Source organism: Leopardus geoffroyi, chromosome B1, assembly GCF_018350155.1.
Source record: "Leopardus geoffroyi isolate Oge1 chromosome B1, O.geoffroyi_Oge1_pat1.0, whole genome shotgun sequence".
NCBI classification, from domain to species: domain Eukaryota; kingdom Metazoa; phylum Chordata; class Mammalia; order Carnivora; family Felidae; genus Leopardus; species Leopardus geoffroyi.
Genome location: NC_059327.1, coordinates 96,940,713 through 96,961,940, shown reverse-complemented (window position 1 = coordinate 96,961,940; position 21,228 = coordinate 96,940,713). Strand labels below are relative to the sequence as shown.

Genomic DNA, 21,228 nt, shown 5'->3' with positions numbered 1-21,228 from the left:
GCTAAGAAGATGGATGTCCACAGGCAGGTTCTACTCCCTTTAAGTCCTTGTACAAGTTACTTAACTTCTTGGACCTCAGTTTACCCATTGCTATAATAGCAATAATCAGACCTACTTTGTAGAATTTTTATCAGGCTACCAAGAAAACAGTTAATTCCATTTCTTTACTTTCTTTCGCTTCTCCCATTTGTTTAGGGGTGTCTTTTGTCACAGAAGTTGGAGGTTCGGTTGAGATCTGGGTAATACTGGAAAGTGTCAAGAATTTAGCATTTTTTTCTGAGCTCAGATACTGCACTACTTTATATGCATTAATTTAATCCTCAAAATGAACCTGAGAAGGGCGTAGTGATTATTCCCCCATTTTATACATGAGGAAACCAAACCCTAAGGAGGTATAAATAATTTCCACGTAGGTAGTGATATATATAAAAGTCCTTACTTGACCCATGCTAGAACTCCAAGTCTAGATATCAGAGTCTTCAGTTGCTAATTCAGTGAACCATTTTACACAGCCATACTCGCAGTTGACACACAGACTTTTCACATTCCTTACATATAAAATGGAACGATGTTCTGCTTCTTTTAGATATGTATCACTTGGTTATGTTATAAATGAACAAATGTATTTTTCTTCTTTTTAGAGTTCCTCTCCCTCAGCTAAGGAGCATGATAAAAGATGTTGCCCAAACCTTAACATTTATGTATGGTTCTTTAGATAGGTAAGTATGAATTGAATCTCAAGTTTTTTGTTTGTTTGTTTAAAAAAAAAAAAAACTTTTAACCATAGAGAACAAACTGATGGTTATCAGAGGGAAGGGAGGTGGGAGGATGGGTAAAATAGATGACTGGGATTAAGGAGTGCATTTGCTGTGATAAGCACTGGGTGATGTAGGGAAGTGTCGTATCACTATATTGCATACCTGAAATTAATATAAAAGAGTGTTAACTATACTGGAATTAAAATAACTTAATAAAAGATAATATTAAAAATAATAAAGATACCAGTGTTCCTAAAAAAATGAACCTCAAGTTTTAAGCACATGATTCCAAATCACCTTTTGCGTTTAATACTTTTCCTTGTTTGGCAAGTTAGTTATTTGTTTTGTTTTGGTTTTTTCTTTCTTTCTCCGATTTTCTCATCTTTTATTACTGGCTTCATTTTACAATTCTAGGCACTTTTTCACTTGATCTATTCATTGCTTTTTCATTTTTGGTCTCATGTTAGTTTAGCAAAATAAAGTAAAATAGTGATAAAACCATAATTATATTCTGACTTGATATATTTCTATAGAAGCAAATATAAGGGCATTTCTTCAAAACAAATACAAAAAGGAGTAAGAAGATTTTAAGTTGTGTTGTTCTCTCATTATAAGACCATTGTCAAATGCACTGTCCTAAAATGTGATTCTTCTTTCTTAAACCAATTTTTAGATTAAAAAAAAAGCACTATTAAAATATATAAATGACACAGTAAAGATATTTAGTTTCATGTGTGTCATATGTTTCCTATACAATATGAATACAGTATATATATTCCCTTTTAAAATATGTGTGGGCTCATGTTATGCCTATTTTCCTGCTTCTTGTTTTTTTAACATTACAGTAAAATATGATGCATCTTTCTTGACCTAAGGGGGCAATTTGAGGTAACTTCAGGATTTGAACACATGAAATTATGGATGAAAAAAAGATTTTTCTGTTTGTGGGATTTTTTCTAAGTTCCAGTACTTCAGAGAACTAAAATGATACCTTTGCTTTCAAAGCCTTAAGAGTATATAAGTATAAAGATCCAAAGCAGTTTATATGTCTTTCCAAACCACAGTGGTATTGGCTCTCTGTTTATCTCTTGTGGATCTTTGTTACCACTGTTCTCAAAGCAGCCTGAAATAACTTTCTGTGACATTGGGACTGTGTAGTATACAGAATTCTCCTCAACAAGCCTCTTAGGAGACACATCCCTCTCAAACCTAATTACTGGTGAGCCTTTTCCAAATGTGTGAACTACAAAAGGCCAGGCAGCCACCAACATTGTTTGTAACTTTTACTAATAAGGAAACTTTTAACCAATGAACAGTAAGGATATGGTTGTAAACTACTTCCTTAAATTTACACTGGGTGAGCAAACCTTGCCATGTTTTACCTTAACTGAAGCTTTATGTTTTCATAAAAACAGAGATAATTAAAGATTAAATTCCTGAGATGAATTCCATAACTTAAGACAATCATTTGGGGTTGTTCTGCAAATTCCAAATGGACGAGGTTATGAGCAGAGGGACTCTTCATTTCTGTGAATTTCATTTTGAAGTTTAGCTTTCTTTTACTTGGAAGTATCACCAAATTGGCAGCGAGTTTTAGTTTCTTCTTGTTCTAGTGAGAATTGGAAAGGCAAACTAAGATAATGAATGTGAAGATCCATTGAGTTCTTACGACCAAGAAGCAGTATGGATCCAAGATGTTGTTAATAGTCATTTTGTAGTAATTTTTAATAAGGTTTTTTCTAATTATGAAATATATTAAAGGCCCATTATGAAAAATTATGAAAAGATTAAGAAGTCCAAAGAGTTAATTTTTTTATTTTTTTAAGTTGTGAGCTGTTTAATTCCTGTGAGCCACAGAAAAGTGATTATGTATTAACAAGTTTAGGGGCACCTTTGTGGCTCAGTGGGTTAAATCTCTGACTCTTGATTTCTGCTTGAGTCATGATCTCATGGTCATGAGATCAAGCCCTGCATTGGACTCCGTGCTGGGTGTGGAGCCTGCTTAAGATTCTCTCTTTTCCTCTCTCTTTACCCCTCCCCTGCTCATGCTCTCTCTCAAAAAAAAAAAAAAGTTTAGTATTGTGATCATATTAAAGATAGATTTCCTCCACTATTCCTAGCAAAACTATCAGCAGACTCTAAACAGTCTGTCTCCAAAACATATCTCAAATCCATTCATTTCTCTCCATCCTCACTATCACCTTGTACAGCCACCACCATCTCTCACTGCTATAACAATCTCCATTCTTGCCACTTTAATAAATTTCCGGGGATATTGGCCTGTAGTTCTCTTTTTTTGCTTGGTCTCTGTCTGGTTTAGGAATCAAAGTAATGCTGGCTTCATAGAATGAGTCAGGAAGTTTTCCTTCCCTTTCTATTTTTTGGAGCAACTTGAGAAGGATAGCTATTATCTCTGCTTTAAATGTCTGGTAGAATTACCCAGGGAAGCCATCTGGTCCTGGACTCTTATTTGTTGGGAGATATTTGATAACTGATTCAATTTCTTCACTAGTTATGGGTCTGTTAAAATTTTGTTTCTTCCCATTTGAGTTTTGGAAGTACTTCCCATTTGAATTTTGGAACTACAGGCCAATATCCCTGATGAATATGGATGTAAAAATTCTCAACAAGATACTAGCAAATCGAATTCAACAGCATATAAAAAGAATTATTCACCATGATCAAGTGGGATTCGTTCCTGGGCTGCAGGGCTGGGTCAATATTTGCAAATCAATCAATTTGATACATCACATTAATAAAAGAAAAGAGCCATGTGATCCTGTCAATCAATGCAGAAAAAGCATTTGAAAAATTCAGCATTCTTTCTTAATAAAGACCCTCGAGAAAGTCGGGATAGAAGGAACATACTTAAACATCATAAAAGCCATTTATGGAAAGCCCACAGCTAACATCATCCTCAATGGGGAAAAACTGAGAGCTTTCCCCCTGAGGTCAGGAACACAACAGGATGTCCACTCTCACTGCTGTTGTTTAACATAGTGTTGGAAGTTCTAGCATCAGCCATCAGAAAACAAAAGGAAATCAAAGGCATCATAATTGACAAAGATGAAGTCAAGCCTTTCACTTTTTGCAGATGACATGATACTATACATGGAAAACCTAATAGACTCCACCAAAAGTCTGCTAGAACTGATACATGAATTCAGCAAAGTTGTAGGATACTAAATTAATGTACAAAATCAGTTGTATTTTTATACACCAATAATGAAGCAACAGAAAGACAAACAAAGAAGCTGATCCCATTCACAGTTGCACCAAGAATCATAAAATACCTAGGAATAAACCTAACCAAAGATGTAAAAGATCTGTATGCTGAAAACTATAGAAAACGTATGAAGGAAATTGAAAAAGATACAAAGAAATGGAAAAACATTCCATGCTCATGGGTTGGAAGAATAAATATTGTTAAAATGTCAATACTACACTATCAACAATAGCCAAAGTATGGAAAGAGCCCAAATGTCCATCGATGGATGAATGGATAAAGAAGAGGTGGTATATCTATACAACGGAGTATTACTTGGCAATGAAAAAGAATGAACCCTTGCCATTTGCAACTACGTGGATGGAACTGGAGGGCATTATGCTAAGTGAAATTAGTCAGAGAAAGACAAAAATCATAGGACTTCACTCATATGAGGACTTTAAGAGACAAAACAGATGAACATAAGGGAAGGGAAACAAAAATAATATAAAAATTATATTACGATAATAGGGAGGGGGACAAAACAAAAGAGACTCATAAATATGGAGAACAAACTGAGGGTTACTGGAGGATTGTGGGAGGGGGGGATGGGCTAAATGGGTAAGGGGCACTAAGGAATCTACTCCTGAAATCATTGTTGCACCATATGCTAACTAATTTGGATGTGAATTAAAAAAAAAATTTTTTTTAATGTCAATACTACCCAAAGCAATCTACACATTCAATGTAATCCCCATCAAAATTGCACCAGCATTCTTCTCGAAACTAGAACAAGCAATCCTAAAATTTGTATGGAACCACAAAAGACCCCAAATAGCCAAAGTAATATTGAAGAAGAAAACCAAAGCAGGAGGCATCACCATCCCAGACTTTAGCCTTTACTACAAAGCTGTCATCATCAAGACAGCATGGTATTGGCACAAAAACAGACACATAGACCAATGGAATAGAATAGAGACTCCGGAATTGGACCCACAAATGTAGGGCCAACTAATCTTTGACAAAGGAAAGAATATCCAATGGAAAAAAGACAGTCTCTTTAACAAATGGTGCTGGGAGAACTGGACAGCAACATGCAGAAGAATGAAACTAGACCACTTTCTTACACCATTCACAAAAATAAACTCAAAATGGATGAAGGACCTGAATGTGAGACAAGAAACCATCAAAACTCTAGAGGAGAAAGCAGGAAAAACCTCTCTGACCTCAGCTGCAGCAATTTCTTACTCAACACATCTCCAAAGGCAAGGGAATTAAACGCAAAAATGAACTATTGGGACCTCTTCAAGGTAAAAAGCTTCTGCACAGCAAAGGAAACAATCAACCAAAGTAAAAGGCAACTGATGGAATGGGAAAAGATATTTGCAAATGACATATCAGACAAAGGGCTAGTATCCAAAATCTATAAAGAACTCTCCAAACTCCACACCCAAAAAACAAATAATCCAGTGAAGAAATGGGCAGAAAACACGAATAGACACTTTTCTAAAGAAGACATCCAGAGGACCAACAGGACATGAAAAGATGCTCAACATCACTCCTTATCAGGGAAATATAAATCAAAACCACACTGAGATACCACCTCACTCTGGTCAGAGTGGCTAAAATGAACAAATCAGGAGACTATGGATGCTGGAGAGGATGTGGAGAAACGGGAACCCTCTTGCACTGTTGGTGGGAATGCAAACTGGTGTAGCTGCTCTGGAAAACAGTGTGGAGGTTCCTCAAAAAATTAAAAATAGACCTACCCTATGACCCAGCAGTAGCACTGCTAGGAATTTACCCAAGGGATACAAGAGTGTTGATGCATAGGGGCACTTGTACCCCAATGTTTATAGCAGCACTTTCAGTAATAGCCAAATTATGGAAAGAGCCTAAATGTCCATCAGCTGACGAATTGATAAAAAAGTTGTGGTTTATATATACAATGGAATACTACTTGACAATGAGAAAAAATGAAATCTGACCATTTGTAGCAATATGGATGGAACTGGAAAGTATTATGCTAAGTGAAATAAGTCAGGCAGAGAAAGACAGATGCCATATGTTTTTACTCATATGTGGATCCTGAGAAACTTAACAGAAGACCAGGGGGGAGAGGAAGGGGGGAGGGGAGTTACAGAGAGGGAAGAAGGCAAACCATAAGAGACTCTTAAATACTGAGAATGAACTGAGGGTTGATGAGGAGTGGGGGAGAGGGGAAACTGGGTGATGGGCATTTAGGAGTGCACCTGTTGGGATGAGCACTAGGTGTTGTATGGAAACCAGTTTGACAATAAACTATGTTTATTAAAAAAAAAATTCCAAATGCGGTTAAAGCAGTCTTTTTACATTATAATCTGGCTCCTACATATCTTTCTGATTTCAGATTTCAAACCACATTTCCCCTCTGGCTGGTCTGTGGACACCCTGGCCACACTTGTTCCACACTAGGGCTTTTGCGCTCTTTTCTCTCCCTAGATCTTCTTGACATTGGGATCTCAGCTAAATGTCCATTCTCAAAGACTCTTCCCCCAACTTTTGATCTAAAATAACCAACCAGTTACATCACCCATTCACATGATCTTGTTCTCTGTATATCTCTTTGTACAAGTTCATGTTTTTACTCTTTGTTCATTAGTTGTCTTTCTCCACTAGAACATGAGCTCCACAGAAGCAGAGACCTTGTCTTTTGTCTTGATATTTTTACTGCGGTACCTCCAGCAAGGAGAATAATGCCTAGAACATAGTTGGCACTCAAGCAATTTGTTGAATGAATCCATGAATATTATTCTGATGTATTAATGGTACATATATTAGCTATTGTGTTATCAAGCAGGCTATTCCAATGAATAGTTGCAGGCAATGCTCTATTATTTTTACATAACTAAAGTCAAGTGTTTAGTGTGTGTGTCTCTCTCTCTATCTTTTTTTCGGTTCTTCAGTAGTGTTGCCTACATTAGTGAAGAGGGGAAAAATAACTTAGGCTAATTATGTGCTTACTGTGTTCAGTAAGTAATAAGTATAATAAATGAATAAATAAATAAATAAAGTACTAAGTACTTTGCATGCAAGTCAGATTGTATTATCCCCATTTTTAGAGTTGGAAACAAAAGTTCAAATAACTTTTCCTGAGATAACTACCTGGTAAAAGCAATGATAAGATTCAAAGACAAATATGTTCTATTACAAAGCTCAAAATTTCTTTATTATTCCATCTTGCCTGAAAGATATTGAGAGGTTAAATGGTTAAGAGATAAGGTAAAAGCAACTTACATTTTTTTACAAAAAGGTTACTTCAGTCCATTTTGTTGTAGATATACCGCTTGTGTTAGCCCTGTGGTTCTTCCATAATACCATCTACTCAGTGCATTTGAAAGTAGGTTTTCGGTGCAATAACATTATAGCAGTAATTCTTTTTTATTATTATTTTTTTTTAACGTTTTTATTTATTTTTGAGACAGAGAGAGACAGAGCATGAATGGGGAGGGGCAGAGAGAGAGGGAGACACAGAATCGGAAGCAGGCCCCAGGCTCTGAGCCATCAGCCCAGAGTGCAACGCGGGGCTCGAACTCACGGACCGTGAGATCATGACCTGAGCTGAAGTCAGATGCTTAACCGACTGAGCCACCCAAGCGCCCCTAGCAGTAATTCTTCATAAGGGAGAGGAGGAAGGAAGAGAGCCTATGTATTTGGGAAAGATCCACTCTCCTAGGGACATACAAAAGATGACCACTATTTCCATATGTTTTTCTGACTTACAGCTGTTGTTTCTTCAGTGCCTTTTGCCAGGTTGAGAATGCTCCTCGTCTGGATCATTTTTTCATCTTGTTCTTTCAAAGAGCACTTCAGCCTACTAAACTACATTCCAGTGCCAGTTTGAACACACAACAATATGATGCTTCCAGTGCAGTGCTTTTAGACAGTCTCCCCGGAGTTCGGTGGCTCACACTTCCACAGGAAATCAAGGTAATCCTGGGTGTCGTAAATAAAAATCAGAACCAGTTGCCTTGTAATTTTTTATCTTCTCTCTTTTTTAGCCTTTTTGTATTTTCAGGATTGTGGGTAAGAGTTGAAGCCATTGATTGATGAAGTAGGTGATCCAGTACAGTGAACTTAGACAAATATTTCTTTCTAAACAGAAATTAGCTCTCTCATCTTACTATAACATTTAAGCATTTTCTAAATTTGTAATACTTCTCAGAAATCATAATTATATGGTGTGACTTGCTTTTGTTTGTTTATCAGATGTTCTTTTTTTTTTTAATTTTTTTTTTAACCTTTATTCATTTTTGAGAGACAGAGAGAGACAGCATGAGCGGGGAAGGGGTAGAGATAGGGAGACACAGAATCTGAAACAGGCTCCAGGCTCTGAGCTGTCAGCACAGAGCCCAACGTGGGGCTCAAACTCATGAACTGCGAGATCATGACCTGAGCTGAAGTCAGACGCTCAACCGACTGAGCCACCCAGGCGCCCCAGATGTTTTTTTTTTTTAATGTCATTTTTCTTAAGGTACACTGGAATAATTAAGAGAGTAGATACTTTGTTCTCTTAAGGAATGTGAAGAAACAATTATTGTAACCTTGTACGTTAGCCTACAGAGTTCAGTAGTAGGAATAGCAGCCTGTAAACATTAATATTTGTGAGATCAGAATTAACAAGTGGGTACTTTTCTTGTTGTCTATTATTTTTTACAAGAGCACCAAAGCCACAAAAAGGAGTACATGAAATATTTGCTAGATACAGAAAAATGCAGGTCACAAATGAGTAATAAGTCATAGAGTGTGAAAAGTATTGAAAGGCATGACTAATGTTTCCAAAGCTTTTGTCATTTCAGTAAGACACAGTTTGTGAAATAGTCCTGCAGAGAGTGCCTTGGCCTTTAAAAAGAAAAGGAAAAGGGAAAAAAAAGGATTCTTTTCCACAAATCGCATTTATGCCACAAGCTTTAACTGCCTAGTTTTCAATTTATATATATGTATTACAGATTAAACTACAGATTAAATTTATTCTGTTTTTAAATTTTGAATGTTTCATGGAAGAACAAACACATGAAAGAGTTCGGGCAATTTCCATAGAAACAAAAGCTAAATCCTAAGTAAGATTTTTCTAATAACCCTGTAGGGAAGCTAAACTGTGCCAGGTTCCAGGGGAACACTTTTCTTCATGTTTTAATCCATAAATAAAGATTAAAAGTCCTTTTATATAGAACATAGGAAAGAGACAGGGAAGAATGTTTATTTTCCAGGGATCTAACTGTTGAGAAATATACAGCAATAGAGGGGGAAAAAAAAAAAACCCTCAAAATAGATTGGGTACATTAAGATGGGTTATTTTCCTGTAAGAATTTTGATAGGTTCAAAAATTTCCTAATTCAAAACTAGAAAGCAATTTTTTAACCTCATAAGTTATTTTGCATTGAATACAGAGTAAAGTTCATTTTGTAATAATTGAGATTTAATTGAAAAATGACAATATGTTAAATAATTTTTTTCCATGTAATTGCAAAGCTTAAAACAACATGTTCTATTTTCGGACATTTCTTAAATATCACAAAGGAGAAAGATACTTATTCAATTCTTCAAGTAATTATTAAGCACTTTTATGAGGCCATTACTAAACAATAACCAAGTTAAATGGTTGTGGTTTTTTGTTTTTTGTTTTTTGTTTTTTTCCCACATAGATGGAACTAGACACAGCATTGAGTGACTTAGAGTCTGCAGATTTTGCTGAACTGGTAAGAAAGCCAGTGGATTTTAGGCTTAATGTTGATTTCATATATTGTAAATCAGCCATTATTCTAAATATTTTTCAAGTGGGCATGTAATAATCTTGAAATACGTAGCATTGGATCTCTATTTTGACATGAACAAAATTTATTTTCCTTGCCTTAAAAAACTTCTTATTTATTTAATTTTTATGTATTTATGTATTTATGTATTTATGTATTTATGTATTTATTTATTTTGATGTTTATTTATTTTTGAGAGAGAGCAGGGGAGGGGCAGAGAGAGAGGGAGACACAGAATCTGAAGTAGGCTTCAGGCTCCGAGCTGTCAGCACAGAGCCTGACATGGGGCTCGAATCCATGGACCATGAGATCATGACCTGAGCTGAAATCAAGAGCTGAATGCTTAATTGACTGAGCCACCCAGGCGCCCCACTTATGTTCTGTTCTTAAATGTCTCTAATCAACAGTATCTTATAAGAATAAAAATAAGATTGCTTTCAGCCAAAAATATATGCACATTATTTTTCACCCTAATACCCTAGTATGTTCATTTCTAAAGAAGGCACTATGAAAAGTTCAGTTACTAAAGAATATAATTGCCATTTTTAATTATTATAGCTTTACTAGGATTTTTTTAATCATGAAAAACAAAGAATATAAATCCACTGTGGTTTTGCTCCCCCAGTCTGAGGACTACTATGACATGAGGCGGCTGTATACAATTTTAGGATCTTCTCTATTTTACAAGGTAAGTTGAAGGCTGAAATTTTTATAAATGTCCAACTGCCATATGAAGAGACCTAAAGTAAATTTTCTCAAACTTCTACAAACATGAAAAATACATTTATCTCTTTTCCTTTGAATGTAGTTACCATAAAATTAAGGTCTTCAAAAAAACCCAGTACCTACAGATTTACAAATACAATATTTTTGATATTATTACATTCATTACATATATTGCATTTGCAGATGTATAAGCAGAAACAGTAATGGAGGAACCAAGTGCGTAGGAGAGAAGAGCAATACTCTCTTGGTTTCTTTTTGCAGCAGTGCACTTTTTTTCTTATCCTCAGACATAACCATGTATCTTTTTAGTAAATCTTCTAACATTTCATTGATTTCCATGCAAAGCAAATTAAGCATCAAATGAATTTAAGTGTTTTGGCACTTCAAGAAGATTTTTAAACATGATTTAAAACATATCTAAAAAAGAATCAGATAGTACAGAATGGTACACAGTGAAAAGTAAGTCTGTCCTCACTGTAACTTCTCTTCTCCACTTTCCATGCTCAAAATTCAGTTCTTTTCTAACTTTGCCAAATAGTCAGGTTTATACTACTCAGGCCATCTTGCTTTGTGTTAAAGCCTGTGGTAGACTTAACTTACCATAAATATTTGATCTCTAATTGACCTCAGAAAAAGAACATTTATTTTTGCTATGTCTTTATTCTATTTGAAACTGGAATATTTTAAGCTAACTGAAGTACCTGTAAAACTCTTAGAAATATATTATGACATAATTGACTTCTGTTCTTTGTGGTTAAATTCAAGGGTTATTTGATCTGCAGTCATTTGCCTAAGGATGACCTTATTGATATTGCCGTATACTGTCGCCACTATTGCCTACTGCCGTTAGCAGCAAAACAAAGAATCGGTCAGTTGGTTATATGGAGAGAAGTGTTTCCTCAGCATCACCTCCAACCTTCTACAGACTCAAACACTGAAGTCTTTCAGGAACCTGAAGGAAGATATTTTTTGCTAATCGTTGGCTTGGTAAGTTTACTTTGGTTTCTGTGTGTGCGTTTTGGGGTGGCTTTTTTTTTTGGCCATTTACTATCTTAAAATACACAAACAAATATGACAGTTTAAAATTATGAGCATGCCAGATACCAGTATTCAAGAAAATGTTATATGTCCCTTATTCCTTTTTTTTTACATCCGTTTAATACTCGTGAAGAAATATTAATGAAGCCCAGAATAAGATTTTATCAGGTTCTTAAGATCTTTTGTTCTCATTTCTGTAGTGGTTTTATCCTCTGGTTCGTCTTGGGAAAGAGAGACATGAAAAGAATATAGAATCAGAAAAAACATGTGATTGTAGATAAAAGGACTTCTAATCACTGTGGCTCTTTGAAAGCTACCTTAGGGAATTCCATGTACCAGAAAGTAGTCTTTGATGGTATACCAAGAGAAGGCAATATGAGATTTGTTTTCAAGGATCATCAGGAAGCATTGAGAATAACTAAGAAACTGAGGCAGTTTTTAATAATCATATGATTATACCATGTTTTTATAGTACAGAGAGTACTTATAAATTTATGCATACACACTACATATAAACATTTTCATGTAGCTAAATCTCTATTAATATTTTTGTCTTATAGAAGCATTATATGTTATGTGTACTATTAGAAGCTGGAGGCTGTGCATCCAAAGCTATTGGGAATCCTGGACCAGACTGTATATATGTGGATCAGGTCAAAACAACTCTTCAACAGCTGGAAGGAATAGATTGTCGCATAAATGAATGGCTAACATCTTCTCCAAGCCCCTGTTTGTCTTGTGCTGACTGGTTCCTTACTGGATCACATGAAAAATTAGATAGTTTGACAACCTCACCTATCCTCAGTAAGCTACCAGGTACTTCCAAAGTAGCAACCTCTCCAACATGCAGAAGAATTCTTTTTGGTGACTATTCCTTAAAGACACGTAAGCCCAGTCCTTCCCAAAGCAGTGGAGGATCTGACAATGGTTGTGAAGGTGGAAAAGGTATTCACCTGAGTCCCCACTCTACACCAGATACAGTACGGAAACAACAAAGAGAACCTCAAGGCTCTGATGGTTCAGAAGAAAGTGGGGCCTTGCTTAAGGTGTGTGTTCATTTGAGTATGTACATTTGGGAGCTACTGTCTTTCCAGTTCTTATTTTATAATTGCAAGAAAATTTTTAATGGCAAATCATTCTTCATTTGATCTAGTGGTTGTTTTGGTTATTGTTAGCAAACCAATGATTTAGAACCAAAAAAGAGAGGGGTGCCTGGGTGGCTCAGTCGGTTAAGCAGCCGACTTCAGCTCAGGTCATGATCTTGCGGTCCTTGGGTTTGAGCCCCGTGTCGGGCTCTGTGCTGACAGCTCAGAGCCTGGAGCCTGTTTCAGATTCTGTGTCTCCCTCTCTCTGACCCTCCCCTGTTCATGCTTTGTCTCTCCCTGTCTCAAAAATAAATAAAACGTTAAAAAAAATTTTTTTTTTAATAAAAAAAAATAAAGAAAGAACCAAAAAGAGAAAGAAATATCAAGTAATAAAATAGTAGCATCCAGGACAACTGCTTGACACTACTTACAAGTAGGAAAATTCTTTAATCCTTCCTGCTTTCCCTGTTCATCTTTCTTCTGTATTCACAAGGTTAACAGAGAACATCCTAGTTGTGTGGGATTTTAGATGCCTGATTTAACTAAATAAGCAATAAAATATTCAGCAGAAACAGAGAATCAGAAACTTAAAAAAATATGTTTATGTAAATATATGTGTGTATACATGTTATTCTATAGGTTTTTATAGTTTCTTTTTTGTTTTATTTTGTTTTTATCTGAATCTATAAAGGCTGGTCTCCATTGTCAATAATTTAAAATGTGATTATAAAACAAAGAGAATGTTCATTTTTCAGATTGTTTATTTTTATCCTTTTTCCATGTTTTTGGATACAATAATGTATCCAAATGATCATCAAAGTAATCACCCCAGGAGGTCTTCTATTATTCTAGTGATGCTCTACTTTCAGAACACTTTTGAAACTTGCTTGTCATTTGGATTGTTGGAAGTGATGTCAGACAAGACATGAAGAAGGTAGAATCTGAGAAGGGGCACCAATAAAATATGAGATTCTGAGTGTCATGGCATAAATAGCTGTAAGCTTCCATCTTCTAATTCCAAACAAGACAGCAGTCTTGGAGTCTGAAGTGGATATATTTAGAAAATACCCGCATTCATACTATATATTCATTATCCCAGTTGGTGAAATTGGTAGGAAACATAGTTTAAGAAGTAGTAGGCTTAAGAAGCCATGAATAACTCTGAAGAGAAATTAAGTAATCTCTATAATCGAGCCATTCAACAAATTTGATGTTGACCTAATTTGAACACCTATTATGTGCCAAGGGCCATGCTATACAGAAGAAATACAAAGATGGGTAAGACATAGCCCCTGCCTTTGAGGAGTGCGAAGTCTAGAGAGGGAGACAAGCACATTTACACATAAAATATAACAAAACTTGGGGCACATGGGCAGCTCATTTGATTGGTTTTGGCACAAGTCATGACCCCAGGGTTGTGGGATCAAACCCCACATTGGGCTCTGTACTGAACATGGATGGAGCCTACTTGAGATTTTCTTTCTCCCTCTGCCCCTCTTCCCCTCTCACACTCTTTCTCTCTCTCTAAGATAAAGAAAAGGAAAAAAAAAATGAAAAAAAGTGTAACAAAACTTGATAGTGGCTCTGGTAGATTTTCAGGAAGAACTATGACATCCTTCTATGACATGGCCCTAGGTCACTGTTAGCGAAGAATAAGCCAGGAGGTATAAGTTAGCCTCAAACATATTTAAAGGAAACATTGCAAAATACTAAATAGTTCTCTTAGAAAGTTTTCAGTTTTTACACTATTTCTGCTGTTTGAATCCATTCTTAGATGCAAACTGATCTACTTAACTGCATTTTTCAGGTCACTAAACGGAAGTCTGCTCTTCCAAATCCATTTCATTTGGGGAACTTGAAAAAGGACTTTTCAGATAAAGAACTGGAAATATATAACACAATGAAGTAAGAAGCATCCTTGTATTCTTTTTTTTAAAAACATTATGTCTTCAAGCAAACTTTACAGTAAGAAAATACAAATCCATAACATATAGAGATTTAACTCAAAAATGTAATTGTGATATATCTTACATATTAAAGGTAATGTCTGTGCTAATTCACTAATGTTTTTCATTATACAATAGGGAACCCGTACTCCTATTATAAGAGATAAAAAAACAGAGTGATGTTTCAAAATGTGAAAGTCCCCTCTTATCTCTTTTCCACAGGTAACCTCCCTTTTGTATGTCTAATTTTTTTATTATAGTATTTACTGTTTTTAGACTTTGGTGGATGCTGCAGTCTGCTGCACAGATATTCCATAGCCCAGGATACTCCTTCCAGTGTTTGGGGATAATGGCTGCTAACTACTCACAGCTGAGTCTCTTGTTCTGCTTGGAAGTTTATTGACTCAGCCAAGATGACACTTTCTCCCTAGGAATAGCCCACATCTAAGGACTAATAGATAAGTTGAATACAAAGACTTGGCCTAAATTCGAGACAACTCTAAAAGGCCATCCAATCTCATAGTTCCAAGTGGTATCTGCTGAGATTTTGTTTCAACCGCAGTGTGGTTCAGCTTTTCCCTCTGCTCAATCCTGCTTCCTCCCACACTTGTGGGACTTCCTCCCACAAGTGTTGTTCCCCAGAGTTCTCCCTAGTAAACTTCCTTGCTGCATCTCCCTCTGAGTCCGGGGGTAGGAACTGAGCCTATAACACCCATTTTAGGAAAGAAATGAAACTTCAAACTTACATTAAGTAGGAATTCTGAAGTAAAAGGAACGGAGTGAGAAGAGCATGTCTATAATTATTAAAACATAAAATGTCTATAATTATTATACTCTGTAATTATTAAAATGTAAAATGTTACGTATTCACTTCTTGTGCAACTATTATGTGGTGACGAGCTGTCTGAGCTTTGTCTGATGTTTAATTATGATGTCATGTGTGGGATCAGTTAGTATAACAAACTCCATTGCACACTTCTATTTGAATAAGCAGACACATAAATCACACAAAAAAAGTTCAGCACTATTACTTTCTTAATCATGAAACATCTTTTTAAAGATTATGAATGTTTATTTTTTTGTTAATGTTTATTTATTTTTTATGTTTACTGATTTATCTTTGAGAGAGAGAGAGAGAGAGGGAGAGACAGAAAGAGAGGGGGAGAAAGAGAATCCCAAGCAGGCTCTACACAGTCAGCATAGAGCTGGACATAGGGCTCAAACTCACAAACCATGAGATAATGACCTGAGCCGAAATCAAGAGTTGGACGCTTAATCAACTGAACCACCCAGGCACCCCAAAACATTTTATAATAAGTTCAAATATATATGTCACAGAGTTGTCAGAAACGGCTTTTTTTTCCTGACGTTAGAGCAAAAACAAGGTAACTTGTCTGCATAAAATAATGTAATGGGAATCTAATGTGTTAAATTTAATGCCTTCAAAAACTATGGTTAGTTTTTTAATAGTTAAAAATGTTTTTTAAACAAATCTAAATCAAACCTTTTGTAGAGCTTTGAAATACTTTCCCAAACCCTCGTCTTCTATTTAACAACTACCACTCTGAAATTTTATTACCCCCACATCTTACTTTTTAAATGTGTGTGTTATTTTTACCTTATCTCTAGTAAAAGAAAATGTTTTACAAGTTTAGGCTTGAACATAAATTCATATACAATGTAAATCATAGGCTGTCTATTTAAAAAGATCCTACAGAGGTGCCTGGGTGGCTCAGTTGGTTAAGCGTCAGACTCTTGATATTGGCTTAGGTCATGATCTCCGGGTCATGAGATCGAGCCCTGCCTGGGGCTCCGTGCTGAGCATGGAGTCTGCTTGGGATTCTCTCTCTCCCTCTCCCCCTGCTCCTCTCCCACTCGTGCTCTCTCTCTCTCTCAAAATAAAAAAATGAAACATTAAAAAAAAATTTTTTAAGATGCTACAGATGCATATTTATTTTCTTTATTGACATGAAAAATGTTCATACTATGTAGTTAATTTTAAAAGTATGAAATAAGCCAGTGTAGATTATCCTAATTTCTGTGTATACACTTTTGTAAAATAAAAATATATAACATATTAAAAATAATATACACAAAACAGTTCATATAATAACCAAGTCCTATACTCTACATTCTAATAATTATTTAATCCATTCAACCCCTATTGTTCCTACTGTAGATCAGGCTCCCATTGTCTTACCTGTTTTACTGCAACAGTCTCCCAACTCCCAGCCTACCATGAATCCATTTTCTGCTGCAGGAGTGACCTTTCTCAATAATAAATGACTTAATCTATGCTTTCACAAATATTTTGTCTTCCCATTGGGCAATTGTTTGATGATTTTTAAACTTGCAGTGTATCCACTGACTTAATATACTCTGAATGAGTTTATGATTTTCAAGAGCTAAATTTCCTCACTGTGTTGTGGATTTTTTTTTTTTTTTGAGAGAGAGAGAAAGTTAAAAAAGACAACAAAAATGTTAATTCTAAACCTCCCTAAAAAGGAATCTTATTAATTTCTCTTTTTAAAGAATTGTTTCTGTTCTGTACCTTTTCTTAATTTTGAAGACCTCTAAAATAAAATGTATGTTTTAATTTATTTTCCTTTTTGAATAATCAAAATTCCTCTCTTCTTGATTATTTGAGTTACTAATTGAAAAAGATCAGCCACCAGTTGAGTTGTTAATGAGCCAGCCACCTTCTAGAAAATTTGCAGATGATCTCCTTTCTGGTCTATCCCTGGTCTGAAAAAAGAACCAAAGCCATAAATCACTAATAAGAAGGAGAAATTATTCTGATCATGCCTCCTAATTAAGAGTTTAACAGGATTTTAACTAGCATGGATGATCAAAGGCAGTATCCAGGCTAAGAGATGTTACATGCCTTTTCTCTGCCTCTGTGCTTATGGCTGGAAAAAAAAATCAACTGAGAGAATGTTTTAAAAATAGACATCATAATTAGAATGAGGGCAGCTTGAGTGTTTGAAATGCAAATGGAGAATTGCTGTCCATATGTTTAAAGATTGCCCGTCAGAAGCCATCAGTAGAAAGGAAAAAGTAAGGGATAGTGGAGTAAGCTTCAGAGTTAGCTTAGCTCAGCCACTTAGCTGTGTGACCTCAAGCAAGTTAATCTGAGATCTCTGAACACTGATTTCCTCGTGGTTAAAATGAGGGGAGTAATACTATTTAATATCTCACAAGATCATTGTGAGAATTAAGACTAAGGTATTTTAAAGCCCCCCTCCCACCCCAGGCACAGAGAGGGCATTCAGTATGTGATACTATTAGTATTTTGTTGTTGCTATCATTGTTATTCTTTAGCTCTTCTTACCACTGGTAGAAATAAATATTTATAGATTCTACTGACTTGTCTGAGACCTAAATAGGGGAAGAAAGAATGGAGAAATGAAAATAGTAAGAGAACATGTAAGGGAAGGAAGATGGTGATGATGAATAGTAGAATACTACCAGTAATTGTCATAGTATTCTAGATTATTAACCCAGTTTTGCAGTCACTAATAATAATTTTATTTTTCTTCAGGATCATCAGTCTGACTGTTATGCTACAAACTTAAATGTGTTCATTTTGTTGGAAGGTGTTCTTGTATGTGGTCCACTCTGGACTGATACCTTATTTATGACTTGTAGGTATCTGGGCCAGACAGGGGCTGAGTTATTTATTACCAACCATGGAAAAAGAAGGGTTTAGCCAATTTGGGTTGTTTAGCAAAGGATTAATTAAGTGGTTTGCAACTGGTGTTTACCCTCACATACCATGTAGTATTTGCCTCCATTAACGAATTGATAATAACCCTAGCTGTACTTTAGTTAAGGAGGAAATGGGAATTAAATATTTGTACTAGTTTCCCTGTCCTAATGACACTCCTAATATTATATTGTAGATAAAAACTTAGGAGTCTATAAACATTCAAAATGAAGGAATATTTTTAAGCTTACTTAAGTATTTTTTTTCTTTCTTTTGTTCTTTTCAAGATTGACATCTGGTCCTGAGAACACACTTTTCCACTATGTTGCCTTAGAAACTGTGCAAGGGATCTTTATTACTCCTACCCATGAAGAAGTGGCACAGCTAAGTGGCTCTATCCACCCTCAACTAATAAAGAATTTCCATCAGTGTTGTCTCTCCATTCGTGCAATTTTCCAACAGACATTGGTAGAAGAGGTAGGATACTGCCATAAGTATACTTTTCTGTTTTGTTCCCAGATCTCCAAATATTATCTCTAAAAGGTCTTTAATCAGTATGCCCAATAATTACAGTTTTTATTTAAAAATTTTGTAACAATCACCCAATCTAAGTAGAGCATCCAATCTAACTTGAGTGCCCAAAGGATTATACTCACCATATTTAACTTCAAAGCTTTGTTTCATAATACTGAGTTTGATGTCCTGGATTACTATTTCAGAGAATGGTAGACCTGTGTTCTTCTACAGCAAAGTAGAAAATGGTAGTTTGTAATGTAAATTAGCCTCCATATTTGACATTTGTGAGTCAACCATTACTTGCGCAGTAGTATCTACCCATTGGTAACTCTGATAATTCTTTAAGTATTCCATCAGTAATATAAGGTATTTTGTAATATAATAGGGTAAAATATAGCAGTAGACACAAGACTGTTGTAAATGTTTCAGCCACTTGTTTCATTTCTTGCTTGCTTGCTTGCTTTTTAATCCAGGATGAAGTTTCATTTAATATTATACCTCTGGAAAGTAGTAATGTTGTATATAATTAAAAAATCAATTAGATTATCTTAATGGCAGGGAAAAGTATGTGTTGATTTCTGGAAAAGGATAAACATACAGAAATTCACTTGTCAGTGGTCAAATATCATACAGCCAAAAAAAATTAAAAAATAAAAAACCACAAAACCCTCTCTGAAGATGCTAGTAATGTATATAGCAATATGTGTGTTAAGAATGCTAAGTTTGTGAAGAACTTGGGTTTAAAGTAGAACATTGGACTGGGAATAAGGAATCCTGGACTGAGCCTCAACTCTTCCTATTTCCTTACTGTAAAGTAAGTGGGCTGAATTATGTCTTAGAACTTGTTCAGCAATAAATTCTGTGTCTGATAGGATTTCTTCTTTGAGCTATCAGAAATTAGTATTCAGCAAAATGTTATGTCTGACCATATATCTCTGTGTGCTTTGTGGTCTTACGATCCCCCTTTCCTTATAACATAACTGGTTGATTCTATAAAGGAATGTCTCATTAATTTATTCATGTAATACTCATGATGCAAAATAAATATTACTCATGTAGAGGTCTGTTGTCTCTGTCGGTTGATTGATGAGGTCTCTTTGAGCCAGTTAATTAAAGCTCCATAAGGGTCTTTTCGTCTTATTGTTATATTCCCACCTCTTCACGGGAAGGTCAATTTCACGGATTGGAAGTAAGAGACAGTAAAGCCCTCCTGTGGCCATGCGTACAAGTCCCTATTTAGGGAACAAGTGATTATGCTACCTTTGCACGGTCAGGATACCGAGGCCGTTTAACTAATGTCACCAGGCAGGCACTGCCTCTAATACTAGAAATGCTAGAGGTGATGTTTTTGGTAAACAGGCAGGGCTTGTGTTTGCCGAGTTCCTTTTACTTCTTTTAATCTTTCCTTATTTGCATACCTGTGTTGGGTTAACAATTGGTTTGATATTTGGTTTATGGTTAGGTTATATTTATCTTGTCGTTAACTATCAGTGGTTATCCGCTCTGATATAAGCTTATGCAAGGAGAAGTATTTCTTGTTACTTATATTAGCATTATTGCTTCTATTGTTGAATAGATTGACCCAGTATTGAGTTAGGAGTTGGTTGCATTTTTTGACATTAAGGTGTTTTGATTGTTGAGCTTGAACACTTTCTTAATTGATGGCTGCTTTTAAGCCAACTATGGTTTATGTTTATGCTTACTCTCTAAGGAGGCTGTATCCTAGTTCTAAAAAGCTGTACCTTTTTAGATTATATTTTAAACTTACATTAGAATTTTAGGAGGTTTTTGGGGTAAGTTTAAAGTTGAACTAAAATTCTGTTCTGGGTAACCAGCTATCACCAGGCTCATTAGGCTTTTCATCTCTACCCACAAATCTCACCATTTTGCAACATAGACGAGTTCATCCTGTAAAGATTGTTCATGGGTAGCTCGTCTGGTTTCAGGGGACCTAGCTAAAGTTCTCTTTGTTAGGTTGTTCTAGCTAATTCATTATGCAAAAGGTACAAGGGGTAATCTTTGCTGTGTAGTGCTTTTAATTTTTCTTTCATCTTTCCCTTGCAGTACTCTATAGTGCCAAGTTAAATTTCTATCTCCTATACTTTTAAGGGTAACTGTTTTATTTTATTGTCTAATGTTAATTTAATTTATGGGTGTTTGGGCTAGCTTTGGCTCAAGATGGTCAGTTTAATATGAAATCTTCTGGGTGTAAGCCAGATGCTTTGTTAAGCTACATCTTGTCTATCCAAGCATACTTTCCAGTATGCTTACCTTGTTACGACTTGTCTCCTCTTGTGGGTTTAGTGGTTTGAATAGGTTTTTTTTAAGGGTTTTTGTCACTTGAGGAGGGTGACGGGCGGTGTGTGCGTGCTTCATGGCCCGATTCAATTGAGCTCTCTATTCTCAATTTACTACTAAATCCTCCTTTAGTCCTTAGTTTCATAAGGATTTTCGTG

The 21,228-nt window shown here is 35.6% G+C and overlaps 1 protein-coding gene and 1 long non-coding RNA gene across 2 annotated transcripts in view; one reads left to right on the top strand and one right to left on the bottom strand.

The window, feature by feature from the left end:
- The window catches only part of INTU (inturned planar cell polarity protein), a 90,725-nt gene that overhangs the window by 52,355 nt on the left and 17,142 nt on the right, over positions 1-21,228 (top strand). The window contains exons 7-14 of the mRNA XM_045468058.1: positions 642-719; positions 7,743-7,932; positions 9,648-9,701; positions 10,381-10,443; positions 11,247-11,468; positions 12,080-12,565; positions 14,412-14,509; positions 18,544-18,733. Coding sequence (XP_045324014.1) covers positions 642-719; positions 7,743-7,932; positions 9,648-9,701; positions 10,381-10,443; positions 11,247-11,468; positions 12,080-12,565; positions 14,412-14,509; positions 18,544-18,733 — 1,381 coding nt within the window. The remainder of the gene's footprint in view (positions 1-641; positions 720-7,742; positions 7,933-9,647; positions 9,702-10,380; positions 10,444-11,246; positions 11,469-12,079; positions 12,566-14,411; positions 14,510-18,543; positions 18,734-21,228) is intronic.
- LOC123592723 lies at positions 14,112-20,622 on the bottom strand. The gene is made up of 3 exons (XR_006709918.1): positions 20,052-20,622; positions 18,566-18,568; positions 14,112-14,124 (listed from the first exon to the last, which is right to left on the bottom strand). It is a non-coding gene; the product is annotated as an uncharacterized LOC123592723 (long non-coding RNA).